General features: G+C 48.1%; 2 protein-coding genes across 2 annotated transcripts in view; both read right to left on the bottom strand.

Annotated features, from left to right (window-relative positions):
* Nucleotides 1-7,593, bottom strand: part of ABL1 (ABL proto-oncogene 1, non-receptor tyrosine kinase) — a 68,986-nt gene extending 61,393 nt beyond the window's left edge. Inside the window, exon 1 of the mRNA XM_032200155.1 lies at nt 7,013-7,593. Within this exon, the coding sequence (XP_032056046.1) occupies nt 7,013-7,148 (136 nt within the window). The 5' untranslated portion in view covers nt 7,149-7,593. The remainder of the gene's footprint in view (nt 1-7,012) is intronic.
* A 5,625-nt stretch (nt 7,594-13,218) lies between these two features.
* Nucleotides 13,219-18,069, bottom strand: EXOSC2 (exosome component 2). The gene is made up of 9 exons (XM_032200574.1): nt 17,912-18,069; nt 17,731-17,832; nt 17,570-17,615; nt 17,078-17,167; nt 16,658-16,723; nt 16,423-16,491; nt 15,118-15,294; nt 14,796-14,924; nt 13,219-13,999 (listed from the first exon to the last, which is right to left on the bottom strand). Exons 1-9 carry the CDS (start codon nt 18,034-18,036, stop codon nt 13,919-13,921), a joined length of 885 nt encoding a protein of 294 aa, XP_032056465.1. The 5' UTR covers nt 18,037-18,069; the 3' UTR covers nt 13,219-13,918.
* Between the last annotated feature and the right edge of the window lie 382 nt (nt 18,070-18,451).

The following is an 18,451-nucleotide window of genomic DNA, read 5'->3' as shown; positions in this document are numbered from 1 at the left end:
TGAAGTTCTACTCCTTAGGTAAAAGCAGGGCACGGGGACAATGCAACGTGAAGCAGCAGCCCTCTCCTCTCAAGACAGAGTGATGGTCTCACATCTGTGTAAATCAGCAGCAAACGCTCTGTGGAAAAGCAAGCTCCGTGCTTTCTGCAACCTAGCTGGAAACAGCAAGGAAGAAGTGCTGGGACAGAACGATAAAAATTAACTAAAAGCCAGAATTCAGAGAGTACTCCAGGCAAAACTAGAGAAAGCTGGCATTCAGGACATGCTCACCCTGTCATTAACAGGAGACACGTGGAGAGGAACTCTTTCCAAAGCCTACAACACACTTTCAGCGGCTTTGTGTTAAGTTTTGCCATCAGGTCAGTGCGACCTCCAGCTGCTTCAGGAGAAGTTACGCTTAATACCTATGTGCAGAATTGGGATTAAACGTGCCAGTTTAAAGAAAAATGCTAAGAACTAAGGAAAAACATTGCCTTAGCTCTGCTTCCTAAAACTGACTAGACGTTCATTGCCCTTTTTTGTCCAGGATTCCTCCATAAACTGATTACATGGGCAGTTTGGTATGCAGATTAACAACCCCACCAGGTTGTTGAGATTGATCTTTGATCAGAGTAGAGCAAGATGCAGTTAAAACAAAAATAAAAATAAAAACCAAACCAACACTGCGGCCTAACTTCTGCTGGAAGTGCTTTACATGCTCCTACAGCCCCAGACCTCTGTGGCTCACAACAAACCTTTTTACAAGGAGACTTACTACCTCTTGCAGGAAAGAAAGCAAAGTCCACCTGAAACAATAACTCCAGGAGGCCAGCGGCATTTTAAAGGTTTCCTTCAGTCTGCACGAACACAAATGAAATAATTTTGCAGTGCAGGAAGATGCCACTGAACCCCCCCGGGCACACAATACCCCGGCAATACAGGTTTCAAACCTTGCGGTGTGCAGCACGTAGACCAACGGAGCTGCAGCTGTGTTCTGTGAGATCTGGGGGTGCTGAAGGCTTTGAGCTGTGGTGCTGGGCGCCCTGCCTGCAATCCTGAGCACATCCACGCACCAAGAGGATATTTGTAAGAGCAGAAGCTACTCCAGGCACTCCTCACCTGCCACCTCGCCAGGGCGCTGCTCGCAGTCCCACCCACAGGAGTCAACGCAGCACGATCCCCTAGTACCAACATCACTTTTTATTTTTCCATTTATTTCTTGCCTGCTCTATCAGGTTCTCAAAGCACAGCGTCCCTGCCCCACAGCCACAAAGCCATGTGTTTCTCCAGGGCCACCTCTGCCTCCTCGTGCCCACGCCGCAGCACTGGTGGCACGGAGCATCAAGGACAGGCCCCTGCACCCCCAGCTCTCTGCTGCAGGACGCTGCCAACTCCTCACTTCCCAGTTCAAGACTTAAACGCTGCCGTTTAAAACGCTGCAAGTCTGTTGGCAAATTTTGCGGCGTGCTGAAGGAGATGATCGCTTGCAAGCCATGAGCTCCGTTTCTAATCCCCCGCAGCTTTCTCTTGCCTCCCCGTCCTGATCTCCTCGCAGAGCCTTTCTATTAAAATGTGTAAATAACGAGAATGCAGAACCAGCACAATCTATTAAGGAAGCTCTGGCATACGAGCAAGTGCTACCTATTCATCACGAAGGAGCTGAACTGCTTAAACATGGCAAGCTATCAAAGATTAGTCGGTGCACAAAACAGAACCGCTTTTGCCCAGGAAAAGGATTAGCCTTTCCCCATCCTCATCTTCCACCTCACCGCGCGGAAAAACAGTTTAGCAAGTCTTAGGCCTCGTTCCTAGTATATTCCTGCCCTGCATCAAGTTCTGCACAGGGGCTTCTTAGTGAAACTTAGTGGTATTTGATAACTGGAGCAGGAAAAATGATAGCGAGGGCTTTGTATGATGGAAAGGGATATAGTGAGAGGCAGCACACAGATCTGCATTTGGCGTGCAGCAGATGTCAGCATTACCCAGATTAATACTGAAGCACATCGGGGCTGGGTACATAAGCAGTGATCTCAAAAGCCGTAGATAATTCTCTCCTAATAGAGATGAAAATTAAAGTTTGGGACTTGCCAAATCTCTAAGCTAATAATAAAAAAAGTTCTGTCGGTTTAGAACAGAGGCTCAGATATCAAAGGGGGGTTTTAAATGGGGGACTTCCACGAGGCCAACGTTAACAATACGGTTTCAGGTGAAAGGTCTAGGTGGAACCCGAGCAGTCAAGCTGCCTCCTTCGAGTCTCAGCTTTCGCAGGTGGTGAGGCAGACACTGAGTGTAAAAATGTCCCGAGGAACAAGGAAAAGAGAGATACGCAAGGTCTGCAGCCACACGGGTTTTAAAGAAGCAGTTCTTGAACGGAAGGAATCTCACTTAAATTACTTCCCTGTATGGGCAATTCACGATCTAATAAATTTATATTGCATATAAAGTACCTGCAAGATAAAGGGTAACGAGTACAAAGTCACCTATTATTGCTTGGCCTGGAGCGTCCAGCTGAGAGAAATATATTCCAAAGTCTTCAGGCTACTAACAACGTTTTACTCACAACAGAACAATAACTGGAGCCTCTCGGAACTAGGTGTTTTCCTACATGGTATAAAAAGAGAGCAACATTTCATTAAAATAATAAATACTGATCTAATTACAGCAGTATATATTACATTATATGCTTGCATACGCTGCTCGGTCACTAAGTCATTAGGAAGGAACCAAAGCAATTTACTCGTTTTCATAATTTTCACAGTGGAAACAAAATTTAATGATGTAAACCAAATTAGATCATTAAACCTAAAGACTCTTAAAAAAAGTAAATTTTAAAATCAGCAGTACGGGCAAAGATACTTCCAACTGTTTTTTTTTTTTTTCTAACAGTGAATGTCACAGGGCTGGTCTCCAACCGGCAGCTTTGGCAAGCTTACACCACAGATCGGTTTGGGGCAATTACTTCCTCATTAAAGCACCAAAACTTTCAGCACCCTTACAAGAAAACGTTCGAAGCAATATGAAAAAGTTTATAGTAGCCAACTTCAGAAGTATTCAGTACCAGAAATACAGGAAAAGTGGATCCAGTTCCTGCAGTTCTCCTAGTTTCAGTAAGGTAAGAAACTTGTTGAAGCTTCCCTCTCGCTTTCTCATACAGAAAATAAAGCTGAAAGCTGAGCAGCTATCGCTCCCTGGTAGCACGGAGGTGTAATACAGATTATAAAGCAAGCTCCTTTTCTCTCTACCAACTCCACAGTCAGATATATAAACTTTGACACATGCTGCAAAGCAATAAAAAACGTGGCTATGATTTATAGCAGAAAACAATGAAAGTGATGAGCCTGGGTTTGCATCCGTCACTGATTCTCTGTACGTAAGGAGAGGTGGCACACGAAAGCTGCACGCCCAAAACCTCTCCAGGCAGTTTCTGCTCCCCGCAGCCAGCTAGTGCTGACTGCTGCAGCAAAAGTGGTGCTAACGACAGCAGAGACGGGCACCAGAGCTTTGGCATCATGTGAACGACCCACGTTTCAGGTCTCTACTTACCAAACTTCCCGTTATTAAAGCCAAAAAGCTCGCTCAAGGTCTGACACCACAAGCATGGACAGATGGCCCCTGTTCTCAGCTGCTATCTCCATCTAGGTACAAAACCCAGCTTTTGGGGCACACACAAGCAGGGAAACCCCTCCGGATCTCACCCCTCGCAGCACTGCCCTGCTGCTGACCGGGCAGCAACCCCACAGCCAGCAGAGTTCAGTAACCTCGGCTCTTCTTCACCTCGGCAGCACAAGTTAACCATTAAAATTCATTTTTCAAAGCCTTCGGGTGCTGCTTTTGCTCAGAGCTCCTGCAGCACCGCGATGCTGCAGGGCAACTGCTCATCCCCCATGCAGCAGCACCCCAAGAGAGGCAGAGGTGTGATGTTCATGGAGAGCTGCAAGTCTCGAGGCAAAACACATTTTTTCTTTTCAAAAGCATGAGTTCTGCTGAGAACGACGTCCTGGTACTACCGGGCAAACCGACCTGCAGTGACAAAATCCATCCCACTAATCAAGATACTGGCCAAGGTTTTGCTCTCAGTTGGATACTCCCCAACAGCAGCGACTACAGACTCATTTTTCAGCTGAGAAAAGCATAGGGGAAGAGGCAAACGTTGCCATTATACTTTCTCAGCTGCACCAAAACGCATAAAATCCCGTCAAGGGCTACCCCGCTGCCCAGGGTAACTGCACCAGAGCCAACTCAGCACGTAAAATATTCTTAGCGGATAAAGGAACAAGACAAAGAACAACTCCAAAACTTGCCCACAGATTTTTCCCACAATTGTCAACTCACAACAAAGTTTAGAGCTTTTCTGCGTTATTCCAGCCCAGTGTCTGACCACCAGCAGAGCTGATTGCTGGCCACTTGCCTTCTTGCTTTTCAGAAGCCACTTGATGCATTGCTTCGAGTGCTACAGCCTGCGAAATGGAATTACGGCCCTGAAGGTCATTTTGCCATACACTGTTAGCATCTAATATTTACCGACTTAATTTGCCTATTTACCCACCAAATTCAGTACTAGGGAAGCATTTAAGCTCTCCAGTGCTCTGAAGATCACCACTAAACATCTCCTGAGGCAGCGGGGAGCGGTCCCACTGAAACACCAAAGTTACAGACAGCTTTACCAAAAGACAACCAGAGCAGGTCGCTACTACCAACCCAACTTTTTGTGTATTAAAACAAGAACTTCAACCAAGTACCTTTAAGAGTTCAACTATCACTAAGGGTTAGCTTTAAGCAGCCCTTAAAGCAGGCCCAGTCAGAGAATCCACACACAGCGATTAGCATTCAGAAGAACCCATGTAATGAAAATGCTGAAAGACAAACATGGAAACAATTCAAGTCCTAAGAAATCCCAATCTACTTTTATAAGATGCACCCTACAGCACCACTTCTGAATAGCACTGAAACCATGAAACACTATTCTGTCCATCAGTTATAAAGTCAAGAGGTCATAAGGTCTGTATGTCAGATTATATATATGTATTTCAAAGACAAAGTTATCGATTAAAAAAATAAATAAATTGAGGGAGATGAATAACTTTCTACAATGAGCTTTGCTTCCTCAGTATTTTTCTAGATACTTTAAGACATCATTTTTCAGGCTAGAAGGAGCCCAAACTCAAAATAGAGCTGAACAACACAGAACCAGTGGTACAGCCTTCTCCTGCCAGCACCACGAAGAACCATTTCATTTACTCAAAGGCAGAAACTTTTCCTCATGCAGCTAAGTGAGGCTGATCTGTTGCAGTTCTCCGAACAGATGTACTGGCCTTGATGTCCCCTTTCAAGTTTATTCTTTTCTAAATCAAGCCACCGAGGTCTCTCGTGGACATATGGTACACGGACATTATAGCTGCTGTTTTTCTTTGCAAATGTGCTGGGATCTTCTGACCTGGGGTCACACCAGCATAAAGTTACCATCTGCCTGCTCCTGTTACATGATCAAAAAGGAGCGTTTCTGGCTCTTCTGCTACATCAAAACACCAAAGGTGGGTAGAATATTGCACTGTTTGCGGTGAGGGCTTGCTGTATCTCATCTGACCTTGAAACTCTGTCCAAAGTAGCAAAAGCAGCGACCAAACCGGGGTTGGAGGAGTGGGTGTAGCACGGTGCGGACAGCACGGCTCGGAAAAGTCCTGCAGCAGGTTTATCACCGGGGGGCTAAGTTAGCCCTTGCTCCCCAACCTTCCAGTAATTACCTCCAGTATCCAAATAACCTCAGCGCACAAACACTGGGCAAAAATCAGAAGAAAGAGCTGAGACTCAAAGTAGTATTTCAGTACATCTCTGCTGGTGTCTCTGCTAAACGCCGCGCAGGATTTCTTGGTCCCTTCTAGAAACACAGGGCAAGAGAAGGTTTGAAAGCAAAGCCCGGCTAAAGTGAAACCAAATCAAAGCTGTTCCACTTACTGGTGGGTTATGTTCTCAGAGAGCAAACGTTTTCATTTTTAATTAGATGAAGACTATAGAGGCAGTTTCGTTTTGTTCACAGATAAACTTTCCTGTGAGATCAGAACCGTTGAAGAAGCTTTATGAAGATCCTACCCGCCAGCCTGGGATAGAGGCCTGCTGCACGTTTTCTCAAAGACTATTAGAGCTGAAAAACCGCTGTGCAAAAGCAAGGATTACTCCAAAAAGTACCAGAGAAACAATTCATTTCTGTGTCTAACTTTTGAAAGAGATGCCTTTAGCTGAAATCTCTTCTGACATTTAAAAAACAAATAAATCATTTGCAACATTTACGAAGCCAACCAAGTTCTACTGCACTTTTAATCTGCTGTGATTTCCTGAGATTCTTGACCCCTTCTTAATTGGTGGGATGCCAACAGGTGAAAGGGCTGCTATACCCCTAACTTGGCCACTTTTATCCTCTTGCACTTAAATCCATCACAGCACAGGATCAGCACTTAACTGGCTATGAGAAACCACTAACCAAAAGTGCTGTAAACACACCGAGCAAATTAACAAGGAACTGTTTTATTCCCACCAGTTGTCACAACAGCACTATCCACAAAGTTTCCAAAGCAGGCTATTTTTTTTCCAAGTAGCAGAACCCCTTTTGTAAAGATAATTGAAAACACTTGTCAGTGGCAATAGCATCACCATCAGCTGTGGTTCATCAATACCTACGAAATAAACTACTCAAAAAGGATGAAACACTTACATAGACCTTAAAAAACAAACAAACAAACAAACAACAAACATATCCAGGGCAAGAATGAGAAGCTTGTAGGACGTTAAAAAGCTACTTCCTTGTATTCCATGTTTAGCAGAATCACAGCCCAGGTTTTGAGTAATCTGATGCACGTGGAGTATTTTCATAAGAAACAATCACGGAATATTCACCTTAAGCACGAAGGGAGAGCTAACAAAAGACTTCCATGAAGAACAGCATTTTTGTACCTGCACTATGCACTTCAGCGAACACATACCACATCCATGTGGGTAAATCAAAATTAGACCAAGAGAAAAAACAGCTGAAACACCTTACCATGTTCGACGAAGACGTTACAGTGCGGGCCCCCATGCCTCGATGACTCCTTCTTCCCTGCTCCTTTGATAAAGTGCAGGGCGGGCAGACTTGGCCTCCTTTGGTCCCCAAGAACTTTTCCAGGCTGCTGCCCCATAAAGCAGCTATGGGCAGCCTTTCCCAGGACGAGAAGCTTCAGCAAAGTCCGTGACCCCCGATCTTCCAGGCTGGGAAGGAGCTCTGAAGGAGAATTTGCTTCAGGTGGGCGTGCTGGCTGCACTCACCAAGTAATAAAGTCACTTGAGGCAAAGACCCAAGGCAAGCACGGCTTCTCCCAACGCTTTTGGTGACAGCAGCAAGGCTTCTTAGGCGGCTTGACGAAAACAAAAAAAAGGCAAGTTAAGAGTTCCGATCCTAACAAGTGTCACCAAACAAGTGTCACCGAAGTTTCACGTCGCCGTCCGCGGCGTGTCTTCCACCGAGGGCAGCAGGGTCAGGTCACCTCACGCACGCCAGACCCCGCGTGTAGGCTCACCCCGGGCAGGAAACGCTCCTTCCCCCCCCCCAGCGACCAGCGTCGAGGCTCCTTTTTTTCCTTCTTCTTCTTCTTCTTCTTCGTTCTCCTTTTTTTCTTTTTCCTTTTCTTTCGCATAGCATTGAGCCGGCCAAGGCCAACCAGCCGGCACCACCCCCCCTCCCCAAAGGCTTCAGGCGGCCCGGCGGGGGCACCTCAGAGCCCGGCGGCCTCCGGCCTCCCCCGGCCTCGCCTCGCCTCCTGCCGTGCCTCTCCCTCGGGGAGAGCTGAGGGGGTGCCGGGGGGCCATGGAGGCCGTCGAAGCAGCTCTGGGCCCGCTCTCGGCTGCCTGCCCCCGGCCTTCCTCACGGGGAGGAGGAGGAGGAGGAGGAGGAGCGGGGCTGCAGCCGGGCTCCTGCAGGGAGGCTCCCGCACAGCACCCCCGGGAGGCCGAGCGGGGCCGGCTGCAGGAGGAAAGGAGGAAGAGGAGGAGGAGGAGGAAGGGAGGCTGACAGGAGGAAGGGGGACAAAGCTGAGGAGGGTGTGTGTGTGGGGGGGAAAGACCCCCGGGAGAGGGGAGGGAGATGGCGGAACCCGCGGCCGCCGGGCGGTCACAGCCCCTTCCGGCCCCTCCTCCGCCATCGCCGCCGCCTCCCGCCCGCTGCCGGGCCTGTGAGGAGAAATAGGGCTTGGATTGGGGAGAAAATGAGGGAAATGGGGGCTGTGAGGGAATAACGGGGCGCTGAGGGGATGGGGAGCGAAGCCAGTGAGGGGAATGGGGGTGCCACGGTGGGGTTTGAGGGGGGTGCCCCCGCGTCCCTCAGGATGAGGGGTAGCTGAGGGGAACGGGGTGAAGGTGGAAAGGGCGGGTGGGAGAGGTGTTTGTTGATATTACAGCACGCAATGGTGCGAATTGAGGATTAAAGTTGGGCTCTTCCCCTACGTGGAGCACAGCCAAGGGCCCGGAGAGCTCACGGCACAGCCCTTGTCCCTGTTCGAGGCCACCCAAGTGGCTTCCTCCGCCTGTCAGGGAGAGCTGGCTGGCCCTCGGACCACCTACAGCCCCCGTGCCATGAGGGATATCAGACCCCAGGACAGCTCAGGACCCTACGTTCCCCACAGGGATGCGGAAGGATGAGGAGACCTCGACCTGGGCAGCTGCACGCCCCGCCAGCAGCTCCTACGCAGGCAGGGAGCAGTCGTCCTGCCTGCACAAAGGACTTGGCTTCAGTGGATATGCAAAACTTGACACCGAAAACATCCACAGAGGCCACGGGAAGAGGCAATAAAACAAACACGATTTTATTTGAGCACCGTTCTGTACCACGCCGGAGTTAAACCCCGCTTTGTTCAGCCCGTTAGCTGTGCAGCACACGCGGTCCCCACACTGCGGGGCACAGCCCGTGACGCTGGAGATGTTTTAGTTCCTCGTACATTCTCCGCTTCACCTTGGGAATAGAGGAGGGTCGAGGCAGCAGGATGAGGTCAGGGTGTCTTGGTCAAAGGTCTGCGTCTGCTCCCACTTGACAATGGGAGAACACACAAATGCAATTTCTGCAGTAGCCTCCTGCTCGGGGTAACCATCTGGCCACAGAGTGGCTTGTTTATACGGGCTCCTCCCTTGTGACAAATCCAAACACACTCCACATCTACGCCACGCTCAAGGTCCCTGGCTGACATGTATTTTTCATCTTCCTGCAATAGCATTTGAAACATAGCCCTTCTTTCAGGCCTAAGGGATCCTCCACACCTCTGCTGTAATCGCCTGCTCCTACATTGCTAATTCTCAGCCAGGAGACTAATCCCAAACCATTTTTATTGCATTTTCCCCTTAGTGACTCAAGTACTGATGGCGTTTGTGCTACACATGCAGCAGAGAGAAATTCTGCAACGTTGCCCTGAGACAAATCCAGGGGCACAGCCTCTCAGCAGAATTTCTCCAGGTTTATCTCAGTAATGGAGATCAGCTTTTCACGACGATGATCTATCTACTCAGCTCCAATGCATACCCAGGCTGATCCCACGGATTGAAGGAAGATGAGGAAACAGCTGCCTGTCAACACAGGCTGAGCAACTTGAGGGAGATTTCTTACTAGATTAGTCAGTACCAACCACCCCTTAATGAAAAAGTTGCTCCCTTCTGAGCGCAACTGGAGTATTCTGGATAATCTTTATCAGGTACTGTGGTAGGACTGAAGCAGAGTGAAATCCAGAAGAAATTTCAGTACCTTTTCCATTTACCTTCCCTTACACGGGGGGTTGTTACATCCAACAGCTGCAGTGATATTTCCTCCATTTCCCCTGTAACAATATCTTAAACCACTTGACCGAATACCAAGCCTCAGCACGTTAATTGCCAGTCCTCAGAAACCTGAGACAACCATTTCGAGACTGCCTTTCATCTCAGTGGGATTTCAGTATCTTCCAGGGTCTGCTCGAGGCTTTGTATTTATACCATTCACCTCACTTGAACAGCAAAACTGCACACAGATGATACAGAAGTAACATAATAGCAGCAGTAATTGGATTAATAATCCATTAGCACAGATTTGAAGTCCCAGTGGTTATTACTGGAAGCAAAGGGAGGGGTTGCCGTTCTTCATATTAGTTCATGAATCAACACTAGCACCAAGAAACAGGAAATTTATTTCTACAGATGAGTGATTTGTGCTCTCGTTTCTGCAGGCAACACTCACCAGCAAGGGAACTATTTACTAGCTCCACTTGCAAGCACATCTGTGCTATGTATCAGCCCTGGAATAGGCAGCACAGGCTTATAAACAGGCTCAATGCTGGCAGACAGCAGTGACCAAAAATCGAATGGTCTAAGCTGATTTAGTGCGTACGTGGGCATTCTGTGTATGTTAATTTTTCCCACCCGTTTCAGCTATGGTTTTGTTCCTAAACCACAGAAACCATCGTTTCTTCTTTTTCATCCCTCCTTCTTAGCTGCCTAGCAAAATCCCGCAGGCTATTTAAAGAACACAAGAGGATGCTGCTCTTGCTGGAGTCCTCCTTTACATCTTGAGCACTTCCCATTTCAGAGGCATCTATACAGCTCGACCTGCCTATGCAGAGGGGCCCTGGCTTCCCCAGTCCTGTTTGCCAAACCTCCCCCAGTCCCCTCCACTCCCCACTCGTCTCTGGTGGGCAACGTAGAAGAGGCATCTGCCATACTGTGGGTCATGATTAGTACCTGAAGTCTCTGCATGGAAACTGTGAGCTCTGGCAGCACATCCCATCGCTAGAGAGGTGGATGAGCACTGGTCAATAGCTCTCAATATTTATCGAAGAGAAAAGCCACAAGGATTCAGTCAAATCATCAGTAAATGGCTGCTGGGCACATCCTTCTATCAGACGCCTTTGAAACTGCTTAGGAAGTTTATCCCTCCCCAACCAGTTTGTCACTCCCATCTCTTATCACTTGCTGGCTTGTGAAGCTACACTAGATGGGGTTGCAGGAACTGCCAACAAGCCCCTCAAACCTTTCTCACAGAATTTAGGTCTGGGCTTGGCACTGGCTGAATGTGCAGAGAGCAGCAATGACCTCTTGTGGCCATGGAGAAAAACGCCAGGACCCCCATTTCCCCGCACAGATCAGAAGTGATCAATAAGCAAACCTTTCCTGCTTGTGCTCCTGTTCACAGGTTGAAAAACAGAACTGTCAGGAATCTGGGAGCACGTAACTGGATGAGTCCCACGTCCTTCCCTGTTTAACACATTCCCGAGGCCAAGATATCAGGAATGCTGCAGTGTGCAGATGAAGCAGTCTAGATCTAGCTCATTGTTTCTCAGGTTAAATATTCATTTATTGAGAATAAGCAGCCAAAGTTCATGCTGGGAAGACAGGATTAGCATGAGAAGCCTGGACATGGAGCATAGTTTTAAAAAGATGCTGCTGTGTAGAAAAAAAATAAGGAAAAACATACAAAGAAGGGAACTCATCTGTGCAGGCACATCTTGCTGCAGAGACACCAGCTCCCTTTTCCTGAGATTCACGCTATCAGAACCTGGCACTGTCTCACCTTGCAGGTCTGACAGCCCACAATTGAGAGCACTTCTACCACATTACTGACGGTGCTTTCAAGAGCCTCCTAACCCACCCCCAGATCCTTCCTGACCTGTTAGATGCCTGCAGAGAGGTTGCTGAAGGACAGAGGAACATTTTGCGTTCATCTAAGAGACCAGCAGAACCATTTCCAGGTATCAGATCTCTCTGGGAGGTGGTGCAGTACAGTCTCTTCATCTTTTTTTGCCCTTTACCTGACATAGTTAAGTAGCAGAGACAAAAAGAGTGCTACTGGATGAAATACAGATAACTCAATAGCCTTCAAAAATGCTTTCAGAAAAGGGAACATCAGACACTATCTCATTGCCTGTACGTCCCCATAGATGCCTCACAGCAGAAACCCCCGTCTCCCCAAACAGTAGTAAGATAAACAGCTGCTACACTACAGCAGAGGGATAGAAAAAAAAAAAAAGAAAAAAAAAGGTATTTTTCTAATTGGAAGATGCAGAGACTGCTGAAACTTTCATTCTCTGTGCTGTTCCCATCCATGTTGATGCAGACAACGCTGGTAGCAGCTTTATATACAGACCCGAAAATGTCACCACCAGGCTTTAGTCTTCAACCTCCCCAAGTCATCTTGAGGATGCAATTGTTCTAATATTTCCTAAGGAATCCTTGCAGAACTCAGAAATAACCAATTGCTGGATTTTGCATGGAATGTTCCACTGTCACAGCCCTAGGAATTAAGTACGATTTCACAGAGGCAGCAAGGGCTGAAGTTTGAGTTTTGCAGCAGCAGAATGGATTACCCATGTCCTTGCTTGTCCTTAGCCACTGAGCTCCATAATGCTCTACTAAGTGTTTAGGTAGCAGCGCTGGTGGCAGACATCCAGCCCTTGTTATTTGGAAAGAAATGAAGCAAAGCTGCTGAAGATTACTACAAACATGATCTGAAGCTGCCACCTAGTGCTTACTCTGGACCACAGGCAGAGCAGTCTGCACCAGATGAAAAGCGAGGAAGGATATTTCTTGTTCCCAGGAAAAGAGTGAGCAATTTTTTTTTCTCCTTTTGCCTGAGGCAAGCATGAGAACTTGAAACATTAGGATTAGATTCAGGGGGAATTGGGATAGACTTTTTGATTTTTCATCCTTTTTAACAACTATAACATCGTAGTGCAAGCAGCTCTAATACGAAACAACTATATTTATACACACACACACAATACACATATAAAACAAACAGTTCTAACACAGCATCAGAGATCTGACAGGACATCAAAATAAAAGCATCACGTCCATTCTATACAGGGAAGGCGAGTGACAACATCTGGCTCAGCATGCCCACCTTTAACCAAGGCCCTCAGGCCAGTGTCTTGCTGGGCTCCCTGCCTCCCCCAGCCCTGACACAGCGGCACAACTCACCTTTCCACGGCATCTTGCAGTGAAGCAATGTTGAGAGAAAGCCACTGTGAACAGTGCCAGGCAATCTACTTACACACTTACCCTGCCTGGAAGACGTGCTGATGATGAAGGTCAAGTTCTGGTTTTAGGGATGAAGAGCAACGGTGGAAGGGGAGGCACCAGGACACTGCAACCACTCCAAGTGTCCTGGCACAAGGAAACTTAAGCCAACTGTAGTTCTCTAGTTAGACTGAATTCATTCTGGAGGAGGATAAACCAACGCACATGCTCCTGAACAACTACCTCTGTTTCAAAAAAAAATTTATTGAAATACAAAATATTTAATAGAAAACAGTAACAGAGCCTCTTCAGAGGATGAGCTTGCCACATCAGGCATATAAAAGGGACTGGCAGGATGCACACAGACTGAGAAGACACTGCTTGCCTATGGCTACCTGGGTCATGCGGACAGCCACGTCCAGTCTCAAACCCTTGAGACATATAAACCATGAAAATCTAAACCCACAATGTGGTTAGCCGCTCCTTTCCTCTAAGGACTTGTACTTTTTATTTTCTTTCTTTGAGACTGCAAAAACTCTAAGTCAAAAGGACAAACTGGCAGATCTGCATTACAATAAAGAAAAATTAAAAACAATTTAAAAGCCTTTGGGAAGGAAGACACCAATCACAAAACACATCCCTTCCTCTCTATTGTTCAACACCAAATTCAGGGGCACTAGACACAGCAACAAGGCACGTCCCCGTTGTATCTGTGTCTTCATAAAGGTCAGATATGTACTGCTGTACTAAAAGGCTATTGTACTCCAGTACTGTTTAGTACTATGGTACTAAAAGGGCTCAGGAGGTATCCAAGGAGTTAAAATGAGCAATTTTGGTAATTTCTGAAGTATGGAATGAATGCCTGGGACTAAAACACTGAAAAAAAAAAAATACTGAGGATCAAAAGCTGCCATGGTGGGGCTTCAAATAACCGCTTCTGACACTATCCCTCCAGATCCAACAGCCTCTGCCGGGTTTCCAGAACAATCTCCTCCATCACCTCTGGTTTGAGAATATCCTTGATCTGGAGTGGAAAGAAGAGTAACATTGGCACCAAAGAACAACTACCATCGCACTCCAAGTTAACTTTGCCAGCCTACTATTTCATATAAAGACCATAAGAAATCAAAGGAGAATCTACTAACAACTCCCAACCTTTACTGAAGGCCATAAACCAGTATTTGGGAAGGGAAAAAACATCTTAACCAGAAGCAGAGTTCAAAAGAACACCCCATCTAGCTGCGTGTACTGCCCCTGTAGATGAAAGAAAAAGCCACTTCAGATCTTAGCCATTTATGACAGGAGAACTGCTAATGACTGTCCTGGCAGAACCTACAAACTCACGGAGCAAAGGTGTGCAACAGCAAGAGCTCAAACCGAGGGAGCATTCAGCACGTGCAGAATTGCTATAAACAGAAGGCCAGGCTCTGTATGATACACAAGGCTTGCTTTTTCACTTGCTCTCAAAATGCACCTTAGCCTCATGCAAACTCTAATGCAATGCTGTTTTCACAGGGATCACAGATGGTCCATAATCCTACCCAGCAAGAGATAAACAACGCGTATCTAAAAATTAACTATTTCTCTATAGAAATAGGTGGGCTTTGCCAGAGCCAGAACCCTTCAAACTATTCCTGAAAATGTCCCAAGGCAATTTATGTCATGTGTAAGGGAGAAGTTCATATTATCACTCACTACAAAATCCTTTGGAAAGATAAAAAGCCCTAGCACATAACTTATTAACTTCAGCAGCAACTGATGCAGCCTTTCCAATCCCTCCCCAGAGTGTGGAATAAAGTACACGACACTGGCTTCTGTACCTGATGAGAAAGGGATGCCTCATAGCAATACAGGATGCTAGTGTCAAAGAGCATCATCTTCTGAGTAGCCAGAGCCACAATGCAGTTTCGGAGCCGTGAGATCACCTCCCGGTCGGACAAGGGAACTGGCTGAGGAAGGACAGACAAAAAAAAGAGATGAATACACAGGAAAATAATGCAAACCTACTGTAAAGAACGTTTTGCCACAGAACTAAAACCCGTTTCTTGAAAGCCTCAAGTTATTGATGTGCCTCTTGGACCACATTAAACTAGCAAAGCACCACTGGTAGAACATGGTTCGTCATCCTCCGTGTCCTCTCACCTCTAGGTTGGTGGTGAAGCCCCCTGCCTCTTCATCTTTCTGCTCCGTGGTTGGGTAGATCCAGATGAAACCGTTGTTGCCGAGGATCACGGATGCACCACAGGGCAAGTCGTGGAAGTGAGTCTTCTGGCGTTTCACAAGGGAGGGCGAGACCTGAACGAGCACACCCTGGCCAAGCTGCAGAAGAGACCACGATACTCAGCCTGAGATACGAGCCACCACGGCTAACATCAAGTCACTGGCATGCACTCCATTTTTGGGCTAAGAACTGACCAGTTTTAACATCCTTTCCTGTGAAACAGTGAATATAAAACCTGCCTGCCTCTGGGAGTGCTGGGAGGATTAGCTAATGCCTGTGCAGTCCTTTGAAGATGAAGAATACTCTAAGTGCTTAGCACAAATGTTAATAATATCTCGATCGTAACTAGACTTCAACCATTCCTGCAGAAAAATGAGGACTGAGAGGCCCAATTTAGAAGAACACTTTCCCTCTTAATCCAGTTGCTGTCCTTCACCCTTTGTGCAATAAGCACACTTCGCTTTCATCTTTTAAGTGCTAATACCCTCGGTCTAGTAATCCTGACTGCAGCCTGCACTCCAATGGCCCCTTGGCTTATTTCAGTGCGCCAAACCAGAGATAAATGCCGACTGCCTAAAGCCTAAAATAGAGCCCTGGAGTGAGAAACAAGTCACAGGGGCAATGACCTGCAGAAGAGGAACGATGAAGTTTGAGCCAGAAGATTTTTCTCCCTGGGTTTCAGCTCCCAAGCAGCTAGTGGGGGAAAACAGGACTCACAAGCCGTAACAGTGACAGCAGCAGCTCAAAGCGCGCGCTCTCTGCATTGGGGAACTCTGTTTTGTGCTCCAGCGTGGGAGCTAAGCCTCTTCCTAACCTGCACAAATGGGTTATAACACCTTGTTCTTCTCCAGAGCTTTTCTTAAATATCTCCCCAAAAGTCCAAATTGTGCTTTGGCCTATATTGTTACCTTGATATAAATCAAATAAATTCTACTGACGTGGATAGAGTTGTGTTATATTTAAGAAAGGCCTGGCCTTCTAACACAGGACCACTAGCCTAGCTATAACTCTCTGATATGCTAAATGGTACCCTTCACCAGAGCTCTCCCCAAAGGGAGATCTCTTTTTTCCACCCTTCTCATACCCCTCTTTTTGTAGCACGCAGATGCCATCAGATAAAAAGCTCTAAACTGCTGCCAATTCCAGCCAGTTATGCCATTTGGTAAACTCTTCAAAGCCAAATTGAACAAAATTAGGCCAAGACCAAGTGCTTTTGAGCAACTTACCTTCCCGTATTTCAGACTCCGGGTGTGCAGCGATACAGCCCCATCAGAGAACACAGACTGGACCTCTGCCTGTCAGGGCCAGTCAAGGAAACAAGCTCCCTACTGCTGCTCAGTGCCAAGAGCAACTGGCTGCCCACAGCAGAGAGTTCTCCGTGTCAGCCAGGCTGGCCGAGGTCTAGCTGTTCCCCCTGTGCCCCCTGACTCTTCTGTTTGAGTGCAAGCAGTGCAAGGATACACTGATGAGGTCCCCTTCCTGCAGATAGTCCCTCATCGCAAGCTCGTCTTCTGCCGATCTCCTTCTCTGAAAAGAACAATGACAGAAAAGTTACACAGCACTCAGAATTAGCAAACGTTAATTAATACCTACACTAGGGGGGGGACACCATCTCTTTAGCATCTCTTTAGGATGCTGTGAAAAACGCAATCTGGTCACCAAGGGAACTCAGGTAAACTGGTCAGCACACCTTTAAATCATGGAAGCGTTTATGTCCAAATAACCCTAAAAGTTGAAGTTTATTAGAGCACTGCAGACTCTCCTACAGGCACAAAAAAAACCAACACTACTCATGTGCTAACTGTGGGAAGGGCTCCAGAGCTTTCTGCTGTGAAAACAGAAGACAGGGCTCTGGCACATCTCTGCACAAACTGCACTCACCAGTTCCCCACCAGGTAAATTCATAGACGACAGCAACAAGACTGAATCTAGCCTGGAATTGGTTTCCACTTTCCATCGTTTCTGCTGAACCTGGAAAAGAAAAGTTCTATTGCTGTACACTCAGAAAATGAGAAAGGTCTTCAGTGCCTGACAGCTTCACACCGAAAGGCCACGAGCAGCGACGTGACCACGACATCCCACCCCAGGGCCTGCACAAGTGCTTCCACCAGCACTGAGACAAGCGGGAGTTGAGACAGCACCGCAGCCTACTTTTAGCTTCACCTTTTTGAAAAAACACATGCTAACAGTGCTTCTGTAACCAAATATATTCTTCTCTGTTCTCAGTATGGGTTTTATTCAGTTCTTTTTAGACTGTAGGAGCATCACATCCAACCCTGCAAGCACTCGGCTGTCCCGCAGCGCCAGGCACCACAACGCCCAGACAGCAGCACGCTTTTAGGACCCCCCTAAAACCGCGCCTGCAGGCTTTACCTCCGTGATCCTCCCAACCACGATGTCGCCGACTTCGCCGTTGTACCTGGCGGGGGCACAGACAGCAGTTTATTCATTATTAATCCCATCTTTCCCCACAGCAACCACCCACACCTTGCCTCCCGCACCACCCACGCCGTAGCCAAGACTGAGGTGCTCACCTGGTCTTCAGTGCCTTGACACACACCAGCTTGTTCACCCTCTCCACAGCACCGGCCACCGAGGCGATCAGCTTCTCCTCATCCACGTAGGTGCCATGGCCCCTGTGGAGGGAACAGGCACCTGAAGACAGCCCCGCACCGGCTACCGGTCACCTCCCCGCCGCTTCCTCCGCCTCCCCACCTCATGTAGCCCGTGTCTGTGGTGATGGTGTCCCCCGGCGCCACCAGGTGCTTCTCTTCGCCCCGCGACCCGCTCGGCGCCACCGCCTTGCGGGCCACCGGCAACCTCATGGCGACCGCCGCCATCTTGGGGACGGGCGGTGCGGCGCCGGCTCCCCCTTCCACACGCGCCTTCCGGCCGCCATCTTGGCTGCTGGCAGAAAGCGGCGCGCCTGAGGCGTGGGCGCCGCCATCTTGAGTGAGGGCCGCCGTGAAGGGAGGGGGGGGGGGCCAGCGTCAGGTGTGGCACCGCCTTCGCGCCGGGCGGCCATTTTGGTTGCTGGCACGACCGGGAGGCGGGGGCTTCACTGCGTTGGGATCGAAGGGGAGAGGGCGGCCATGTTTAGTGAGGGCAGGGCGCCTTCACCGCTGTGCCAGGCCTCTGAGGTGCTGAGGCGGGGGGGGCAGCCCCGGCATGGAGCCCCCCGACTCCAGCCCCTCAGCACTGTAGCAAAACGTTCAACCTGAGGGAGAGCAGGGCCCCCAGGCTCTTAATTTCTGC

The sequence above is a fragment of the Aythya fuligula genome, chromosome 19 (genome assembly GCF_009819795.1).
Source record: "Aythya fuligula isolate bAytFul2 chromosome 19, bAytFul2.pri, whole genome shotgun sequence".
Lineage (NCBI taxonomy): Eukaryota > Metazoa > Chordata > Aves > Anseriformes > Anatidae > Aythya > Aythya fuligula.
The sequence above is the reverse complement of the archived record's forward strand: the minus strand, read 5'-3'. Positions and strand labels throughout refer to the sequence as shown.

Coding starts and splice junctions, on each gene's coding strand:
- EXOSC2 (XM_032200574.1), bottom strand. CDS start 18,036: ATGGCGGCGGTCGCCATGAGGTTGCCGGTGGCCCGCAAGGCGGTGGCG. Junction 17,616..17,730: donor GTCAAGGCACTGAAGACCAG/GTGAGCACCTCA, acceptor TGCCCCCGCCAG/GTACAACGGCGAAGTCGGCG. Junction 16,492..16,657: donor AGGAAGGGGACCTCATCAGT/GTATCCTTGCAC, acceptor TGGCCCTGACAG/GCAGAGGTCCAGTCTGTGTT.